The 10,447-nt window shown below is 40.4% G+C and overlaps 1 protein-coding gene and 1 pseudogene across 1 annotated transcript; both read right to left on the bottom strand.

Moving 5' to 3' along the window:
* Positions 1-771: 771 nt before the first annotated feature.
* Positions 772-3,111, bottom strand: LOC142845017 (PR domain zinc finger protein 4 pseudogene; annotated as a pseudogene).
* Positions 3,112-9,118: 6,007 nt separating this feature from the next.
* LOC142845016 (olfactory receptor 4F6-like) lies at positions 9,119-10,057 on the bottom strand. Its single transcript, XM_075963780.1, has one exon. The coding sequence runs from the start codon at positions 10,055-10,057 to the stop codon at positions 9,119-9,121; it is 939 nt and encodes a 312-aa protein (XP_075819895.1).
* Between the last annotated feature and the right edge of the window lie 390 nt (positions 10,058-10,447).

The raw sequence follows: 10,447 nt of genomic DNA, 5'->3' as shown, positions 1-10,447 counted from the left end.
TTAATTCCAGGTGCTCTCTGAATGACAGAAGACTTTCCTGAAGTCAGAGACATGGCTAGACCATAAAGACGTGCATGTACACATAACCAGAAGGCTAATCTTGGCTTCCATTGAAGTCTTAGTTTTCTGGGCCTTTTCCTCTACCAGTCACTGTCCTCTGACCCTTGACTGCTTCTCCACCTGCTCCCTCGACACCTGCTGAGATGGAGAAGCAGGATCTCAACTCTCAAGTGGCCAGAAGGCAGGCAGGAGTATATATATATATATATATATATATATATATATATATATATATATAATTACAGTCACCAAACACTTGCACTGCTGTGCTGCAATTCTGTCTGTGATATGCATACCTTACAATAGTATATAATATGTGGTCAACAGTGAGGATGACTGGGGTCAAGTCACCTTGACTGGAGGGAAAAGAACGGAACAATGTGAGATAAATCTGATTGGTATGGACAGAAGGGCATTGTGATTCAAGCTAAATGCACCTCCCAAATTGCTATGCAAATAAAGAGCAGATACCAAAAGCTGACTCTTTCCTTGCCACCCATTGCTTAAAAATAGGACAGACACATGCCTTGTCTCCCAGTCCATCCTAAAGAATCCCTTTGGATATTCTCCACTGAGTGCTTTAGTTACCCCCACTCAGTCCACTTTTGGCAGTGGGTTGGAAGGATCAGAAAGCATTCCACATTAGAAACCACTGCAGTGTGTTGGTTTTGTGTTTTCCTGATGCATGGTCCACCCAGAGCAGGTTTCCTTCTATTTATGTGAGGAGAGAGGCTCGTCTGCTGAGTAAATAGCACTGCTCTGTTCACATGGAGTCTGTGAGATCATCTTCAGAATCCTCCTCCTCCTCCTGTGCTGAGGAACTCAGGTGGGCCCTTGGCAGGTCTTCAGGTGGTGAGTGACATGGTACTTGGTTAGATAGCCCTGTGGACATTTCTCACAGGCACAGCCTCGTTTTCCTTCGTGAGAATTAAGATGCTTCTTCAAGGGGTTTGTTCTTAAGAACAGTTTATCACACTTCGGACACTTGATCTGGGATTCTTGTGTGTGGTTGGGCAAACACTGCTTGAGGTCCTGCCTCCGCACAAACAGCTTGTCACAGTAATCACACTTGAGATTCTTTTCACCCGTGTGCATGACCATGTGTAACTCTAGGTGAGCCTTCTGGGTCAAGGACTTGTCACACAAAGTACACCCGTAATCCTTATGACCTGTATGTGTTTTGAGGTGTGTCCATAGGTTGCTTGGATCCCTAAAAGCCTTGCTACAAAAATCACACATATGACTCATAAACTGAACGTGGAGTTTGGAAGGAGAGCTAAAAGCCTGGGGGCACATGGAACACTTCTACTTCCTTTCCTTGCTGTGGCTTGGCCCGTGGTTGCTGCTGTGGCCCTGCCAGGGAGATGGCTATGGATGTGACTGGTCAGATGAGCTTTGAACTCTGAATAGGAATTGCACTCCTTGCCACAGTTATAGAGGTGCACATCTGGGTGTTCAGGAACACCAATCTGTTGAGCACAATCCCGGCTGTAATAGAAAAGCAGTTCATTTTCAGGAGGGATGTCTTGTGAGGCAAAGAAATAGATTTTTCCATCATAGGGATAAGCCACCAAATTCTGTTCTTCACGGTTCCTGGCTTTGCCCACAAACACCATCCAGTTACACTCATTTTCATCAGTTGTAATGATGCAGAATTCTAGGACACCATTGTGGTATGTCTTCCAGACATGGTACTGCCTTGTCTGGCCACTCTGCTGTTTCCATGGAGTGACTCTGATGACCAATTAGAATCCCGAAGCAAGTTCTCACAGGAATGATTTCTGCAGTCCATATACCTACTTCTGTCCCACAGTGGATGTGCGTAGAACAAGTTACTTTGGGAGTGACAGCCTTGCTCTGCTTTCTATTGGTGTGTCAGGAACAAAATTCTCTGGTCCGGTGATCAGGGCAGTCTGAAGGGTAGGCTCAGTCACAGAGAGTGCACCAAACTGTAAACAAGGTTGCCATGTTTTCTTTATTTGAATTGGATTCTTCCATTTGCAGCGAAGGTGGCCCAAAAGCCAAGCTGTCTGAGTATTCATCTACATGACCTGTCCCCACAGCAAGGTCCTGCATGATGGAAGAGACAGTCACAGGCTCTAGGCTAACACCAACTTCACGGAGAGAAACAGATCCTAGGTTGTGTCCATGTTTACAGAGTTGGTGCTGGTGACTCATGGTGTGGATAGAGTCACTGAGAGCACTGTCAGACATCCCATTGCTCTGATTTACAATGTGGTCGGTTTCCATGACCACAGGAAGCTCCAGACCACTCCCATGGATGGGTATCACAATCCTACAGTGTCCTACAGTGTCTGCTGTCAGGTTGTTGCTTACAGAATCCACAGAGAGAGGTTCATGACTTCTGGAGCCATTGGGGATTTGTGAATGATCTCCTGCAACACCATCCACTGTAAGCTCCTCTGCCATTCCATCTGTCGAGACTGGGCTGCTAACCCTAGAAACTTCTTCATAGCGATTGTTGTTTCCAGTGTCATGTCATGGCCATCATTAGGATGAAGCCTTTGGGCACCATGTACGTTCACAGAGCGAGAGTCTATTGAAACAGCACCTAATTCTCATCTAACATTTCCATTGACCTGATGTCCGGGATCTAGTGCTGAAGGGCTGTTGGTGATAGACAACGCTGTATTACCATCAGCATTTATAGAGTTGGGGTGGATGTACTGAGGAGATGGTCTGTCAGCCATGTAAGATAAAATGCCAGGTAGAATAGTTCTGAAGTAACTGCTCCGTAGGTGAGAGTAAGGCTGTGGAGGTAGGGTATAGTTTCTTTCAGGTAACCCACACATCACCCCTCGATCTCCAATGCCCAAGCCCACGGGGATTATCAGAGACAAGGCAGAAGGCAGAGAGCTCAGGGAGGGACCCAGGTTTGGAATTGCCACTGGGAGACCTGGAGCAGGGATGGCGACAGTGAGAGGGAGAGGCAGTCAAATCCCGGTGACTTCCTGAGACTGGTAGGGCATTGCTCACAGAGGATGAAGACAGTTGTTCCATCCCCACTGGGCTCAAATTCACGTCATTCATCCTGCGTGGGCAGTGCAGGTGCCGGGAGTCCGACTGGAGAGCGCCGGGGCCAGTGTCACATGCTATCACATCCCGCTGGTGGCCGCACCTCCGCGGACTGCCCGACATCCCGAAGGCTGGTGGCAGTGCTCCCAGCCGAGGGCCGGGCATGCGGGCCGGGCCCTGGCTGTTTCTCCGGAATCGCTGGCAGCCTGACTGGCCGCCCTGAGGCCCGCGCTGGGGAGCATCTGCTGGAAAGCGCCCGGCTCTTCATCCGTCTGGAGCTCAGCCCAGAAGCCTTTGCTTGCTCGGGACCCGCCAATTTAACTTTTCGTTATAGCTCAATAAATCTTCACTCTGAATATATACAACAAATTTTATTTTAAAATCCATTTATCTGTTGGCAGACTCCAAGGTTGTATTATGTAACTCCGAAATTCTGTAATTCTCTCATTACCACCATCTTCCTCATATAGACAATTTCTTACACTATATCACTATATCACAAACTGTGATTGTATTCAACCCTTGTTACCTCCATAGTTCTCACACACTTTCCTCTCCTGTTAGTTTCTTTCCTTCCAACCCGGCTCTCTTGTATTTTGTGACAGGAATTTGAGTAGAGAATAATATGCAAAACTAAAATTAAAAAAATACAGCAAAGTAACAATACTACTAAATGTACAGTAAATAGCAATAAAAAGGGATTCACTAAGACAAAAACAGAAACATAAAAATGATAAGAAAGAAGCCAGTAGCGAGGCATGGCTTTAATCCCAGAACTCAGGAGGCAAAGGCAGGAGATTCTCTGTGAGTTAGAGGCAAGGCAGGTCTACAGAATGTGCTCCAGTACAGACAGAGCTACATAGCAAGACACTGTCTCAAAAATCCAAAAGCCAACCAACCAGTCAACCAACCAAAAGATAAGAATGACGATGAACAGTTGGAGTAGTTTCTTTCTTGGCTCACAGAAATTGAATACTGCTAGTTATAAAACACACATAGACATATTTGCGTACATGCACATACATACATGCATGCATACACAGAAACGCACACACACCTGCATACAAGTACATACACACAGACACGCATAAATTCTTATATATACATGCAAATATGTCTGTATATGTGTGTGCATATATACATACACACACACACACACACACACACACACACACACATATATATATATATATATACACTGATACATAGTCAGTATCAGTGCAACCAGACATACATAAGCAGGTACACACATGCATACATATATGCATGTACACACATATACAGACATATTTGCATATATATGCACATGTTCACACAGACATATCTGCACACATGCACCCACATGGATGCTTATACACATGTATATTGATTTATGTGTATTTAAAGAACTCTATCACTTGAAAATGAGAGCAAAAACATGATATATGTCTTTTGTCCTTCTCTGTCTTTTTTGTTTAATATCATGATGGCCAGTTACATCTATTTCCCACTAAATTGCCTAATTTTATTTTCCTTTATGGCTAAATAAAAGTCCACTCTCTATATGTACACGTTTTCAAATTCTTTTTTATTTCCTGTTAACAGACACCATGGCTCAGCTCTGTAATTTAGTGTGCTAGTTTGGGTTCTGTTGCTGTGATAAAACATTGAACAAAAGCAGCTTGGAGGAAGAAAGACTTTCTTTGGCTTACAGGTTACAGTTCATCATAGGGGAAAGCCACGGCAGGAAGTCAAGGCAAGAAGTTGGAGGCAGGAACTGTAGCAGAGACCATGGAGAAATGCTGCTTCCTGGCTTGCTCTCCACAGCTTCCTCAGCTTGCTTTCTTTTATAAGTGCGGATCACCTGCCAAGGGAAGACACGCCTGCAGTGGTCTGGGCCGTCCCACCTCAATCACTAATCAAGAAAAAGCTTCACAGGCATGGCCACAGGCCAATCTGATGGAGGTAATTCCTCAACTAAGGTTCTGCCTTCCCAGGTAATGCTGACTTGTGTCAAGTTGACAACTAACCAGCACATGAAACTATTGTGAACAAACAGTATTGCAGTATGTATGATGGAAAGGCATCTTGATGGAGATTTGTCCTATAGTCTTTGGAGTGTATATACTCAGAAGCGACATACCTGGGTCATAGGGTATTTGCCTTTCTAGTGTTCTGAGGAGCTGCCATAGTTCCTAGAACAATCTATACACCTCTTTCTCAGCATTTTTTGTTTGTTTTTCTAATGATAGCCATTATAACTGGGGAGGGATGAAATCTGGATGCAGTTTTAATTTGTATTTCCCCAATATCTAAGGATGTTGAACTTTTAAAGAGCATTTATTGGCCATTTATTTGTACTTGATCTTCTGAGAACTGTGTGTTATTTGTCCCACTTATTGATTGAATTGCTTAGTTTAGTGGGGTCTATATATATTTTGGACATTATTTCTTCGTAAAATGTATGGGTATTGGCTAACTTCTCATGGGTGTGTTGCTCATCTTTCTCCATTTCCTTTTTTGACATCCTCTCACTTCTTTGTTCTGAAGTTCTTTCTCTCACTCTTTGGAATAGCATCTACTTTTTCTTTTCTTTTCTTTTTTTTTTTTAACTTTGTCCTCTGTTAGTTCACATGGAGTCAGCGTCTAGCCAGTCATACTAATCTAAAATTCTCATGGTTGTGTATTTTTAAGCATCATGAGACATTGGCCCTCTGACCCAGTACAATTAAGAAAATGATTGACCCAAATGATTGAGTAAATTTCCACTTTAGAAATTATACTACAGAGAAAAAAGGCAAATTTCTTTCTATGATTCTTGATCTACATTTGAGGTCTTTAATTTATTCATGTAGATATAGTGTTGCATGTTAAAGCTTCATGACAAAACACTGAAATGTCCACTAACACGTAATTAGCCTAAAGGCCCCAGGTGAAACAGGAACATGAGGATCTTGGTAAGATATTTTCCGGCCAAGATAATTCAGTGAGCTCTGTGAGACTTGTAAGTCAACTGATAGGCTTGAAACACAAATGTAAATTCTAAAGGCATAACTAGAGTAATAAAAGGGAGGGAGGCCTAAGTTCTGTTTGGATAGAGGTTTACATTAATAGTGAGAGAATGAGCCAAGAGTACAAATAGACACCATGTATACATTTCCCCTCAATATCCAATCAAATTGGGATGAAGTTGAAATTAACCTTTGCTTGTACTCAAAGTATCCAAATGACAATATTTAGAAATTATAATTCATCATCAAGTTTATAGACATGTTGGGAAGAGATTGATGATCTAAATAGGAAGAAAGAATGCAGATGACATATAATATCTAAGAAGTCACCTCTCCTCTTTAAGGTTGTTAGGCCAAATTCTTTTTATGTGATTAGCATGAATACGACATCATATGGCTGTTATGAACTCAAATATTATCCAATAAATAGTTTTTTCCCTTAGTTTTCCTTGCAAAATCCAGAACCCAAGTCTACTTATGATGAAAAAATTTAGAGAAACTCAAGTATTTCAATGAAGTTTGAAATGTCCAAATGTTCTAAAAATTCACAGCTATGGAAAGAGTCAGATTAAATACTGTCAGGTGAAACTCAGAAGAGATGCTAAGCATAACAGAGTATCTAGAATTGAATATGGACTAAAAATAGATATAAATGAAAAAAACCCCAAGATGAGTGAAATATGAATAAGCTGTAGAGTTTAGAATAATGTTGATGTCTCAGTGACTGGAAAATATGAATAATGTTAATGTCAGGGGATCTAAGTTTAGTTTGGGTAAAAGGTCACAAGGAGACTCTGGTGCCAACTTTGAGTGCTGATGAATCTGAAACAATTTCCAAAAAAGGCTTAAAAACAGAATGAGCAAAGGAAGAAACATCTAGCTGAATATCAGTAAAATCCAAGTAAAAAGCCAACATGAACGTTTGTTGAAATTCACTATTCAAATTAACATGAAAAACACAAGGAGAATAATATACATGGTCATGTCAATGAAAAAGCAGTTGGAAAGCACACCAGACAACTAAGGGAACATGATCTCGAATGACAAATGCCAGGAAAGGACCAGCAATCTGTCAAAATAGATTAACTTTTCTAAGGAACTGCACAGTTTGCAGAATCTTCCTACTTGAAGGAGCTTTCTTTTTTTTTTCTGTGATAACAACAGGTGATGGGTCTGTCAACTCCCCCCCCCTTTTTTTTGGCAGTTCCTCCTTGTAGACTCTATTAAAAGGGTCTCAACCTTCCTAATGGCATGGCCCTTTAATATACTTCCTTATGTTGTTGTTACTTACAACCATAGAATTATTTCATTACTACGTCATAACTGTAATTTTGCTACTGTTAGGAATTGTAATGGAAATATCTGATATGCGATCTCTGTAGGGTTTGCGATTCACGGTTTGAGAGTCTCTGTTCTATTACAACTGTATGTCACCTCAGTTTTCTTAATTCCATCCCAAAGGAGTAGTCAAACCTTCCTCACAGACATGTACTAGGCATGGTACCTCCTACTCAGGGTTGTGTCCTGCCCTGTAGCTCTTTCTTTAAACTGGCACACTGGCATCATCAGACTGCCCAATCCACCTGTCCTTCTTCCAAACTTCTTCTTTCTGTAGCTTTGGAGCCTGTCCTGGAACTAGCTCTTTTAGACCAGGCTGGCCTCAAACTCGCAGAGATCTGCTTGCCTTTGCCTCCTGAGTACTAGGATTAAAGACATGTGCCAATACCGCCCAGCTTTCTTCCAAGCTTTTAATCATTCTGCTGATTTACTTTAAATTTTAATAATTCTGATATTTTCTCTTTATTTATTTTGCTATCTCTATGTATGCATTCTGTTTTTAGCCTTTCGAAAAATGCTACTTCTGTGATCATAGATTTATGTCTCTTTCAAATAACTTGCTCAACACTGTTAAAAACAAAAACATCACAAATGTTTTTGGATTTTATTAGAGACATAATTGGTTTTTATTTGTGATTCTGGAATTTGGTAGCACCCCACTTTGAAGTTGAATGAGTGATCTGTTGATCTAAATGGAGAACGTTAGCTTCATGAGGAGAAAAATCCTGAATAAAATATGACTCAAAGGAAAAGGCAAATTTGGAAAGAGGATGCTTTTCATTTCATTTGCTCCATATTTTTCCTTTCCATCTCCTTGCTTTTGTTTGTTTTGTTTTTTTTAAACTGAACTGTTTAGAAATGGAGTTTGAAGATGAAAGGCTCCGTTAGCACTGAGCCCTCTTTGGTCTGGTCTGTGCCACTGGAAACTCATCTGAAGCAATGGCTTCTCGTGAAAGCCATTCAGTGGAGTTTTATATTGAGTCAACAGTTCTTCATATTAAAGTTTGTCTTTAAAAAAAATGATGCAGTTTCAGTCTTACTGGTCTTTGAGGAAGCAGATTAGTAAATAAATGATTGATAAACTGAAGGGGTAGAAAATAAATTATCAGAATAGTAAGAAAAATAAGTTGTAGTAGACACTATAAGTAAGAATTAAATTTGAAAGCAATCTCAAGATTGGAAAGATAAATAGGTAAAAATCACATACCGATTTTTACAAGTTTATCATTATTGCATTCATCATTATACCCATGCAACATCTTTGGTGATGACTGACATGCACAAACTTTAGCTTTTTAGTATGTATATCTTTATTAAGAAAGTTTTATTTTATGTGTATTAATGAATTGTTTACAAGTATGAATGTATACTAATGCATGTTGGTCTCTATCATAGGCCAGAAGCGGCGATTTGATTTATTTATACTGGAATTACAGATAGTTGTGAGCCTCCATGTGAGTTCTGGAAACCAAATCTTGGTCCTATGTAAAAACACTGACTGATCTAAACAACTGAGTCATCTTTTTAAGCCCATCAAGTCTCTTACAGAAACTATGTATTAGTTGGTATTTCACTTTTGGGGAAAGCAAGTGAAGGCATATCAAATTTTGGTACAAAAAACATTCTGGATAAATACAACACAGTCAATGTAGCAATATCCATATGAAATTCTAGTATAATTTGTGTGTTTTATATTAAGAAATTTTATTGTAATTAATAAACTGACTGCATAGTCTTCTCATTGCCACCTTCATCTCTTTATTCCTAAGTGTATAGATCACTGGGTTTAGAAAAGGGGTAATAACTGCATCAAAGAGCGCAAGAAACTTATCCAGATGTGATGTTGGAAATGGCCACATGTAGAAGAAGATTAATGGTCCAAAGAACAAAATGACCACCATGACATGAGCTGACAGAGTGGAGAGGGCCTTAGATAAACTACCCAAAGATTTCTTTTGAACGGTCATCAAAATAAATATGTAAGAGATGATCAGAATTAAAAAGGAGGCCACAGAAATGAACCCACTATTGGCAGTAACCATGAACCCCAAGGTGTATGTGTCCATACAAGCCAGTTTAATAAACCGAGGGAGGTCACAGAAAAAGCTGTCTAGTTCATTAGGGCCACAGAAGGGTAAGTCTATGACAAAAATCAACTGAGTCACTGAGTGGATGAAGCCAATAATCCAGGAAGCAACTAAAACCAAAATGCACTTTTTTGGACTCATGATAGTCAAGTAGTGCAGAGGTTTACATATGGCAACATATCGGTCAAAAGCCATGGCTATGAGCAGCACCATCTCAGTGCCTCCAACTGCATGGATTAGGAAGATCTGAGTGATACAGCCCCCAAAAGAGATGGTTTTGTGCCTTCTGAAAAGGTCGTAAATCATTTTTGGTGCTGTGGAGGAGCTAAATATCAAGTCGAGAAAGGAAAGATTAGCTAAGAGGAAGTACATAGGGGACTGTAAATGGGGGTCTGAAGTCACTGTTAGCACAATGAGAAAATTCCCCAACAGACTTGCCACGTAGAACATACAGGAAAAGAGGAAGAGGAAGAGCTGGGTTGTCCATGAGTTGGAGAGTCCCAGGAAGACAAACTCAGATATCACAGAGCGGTTTGCTTCACTCATTGCTTCTGTTGGCTGTGACAACCCTCATGTCATCTGAAACAGGAGAGCGATGAGAAACTGGTTTAGGACAAGCAATGCTCAACTGACAAAGTCACATGAAAGACTAACATGCCTTTGGCGATATTTTAAGTAAAATAGCAATTATTTATCTACTGAAGAATTTTGAGAGCAAGAGAAATAGTCTACTCCATGGAAGAAGTCCCCAGTTGTTGACCCAGTACCAAGTGGTCAGCCCTGAAATCATGTACATACAATACATACAAGTAACAATATATTGACTGAGTGGATTGTACTTATGTATTTATGAACATATATATATATATATATATATATATATATTTATTTATGTAGAAACAATGAAAGAAAAAGATGTCGGGAGCTTGAAACAAA

The sequence above is a fragment of the Microtus pennsylvanicus genome, chromosome 2, assembly GCF_037038515.1.
Source record: "Microtus pennsylvanicus isolate mMicPen1 chromosome 2, mMicPen1.hap1, whole genome shotgun sequence".
Taxonomy (NCBI): Eukaryota; Metazoa; Chordata; class Mammalia; order Rodentia; family Cricetidae; genus Microtus; species Microtus pennsylvanicus.
This window is presented reverse-complemented; position numbering and strand designations above follow the sequence as displayed.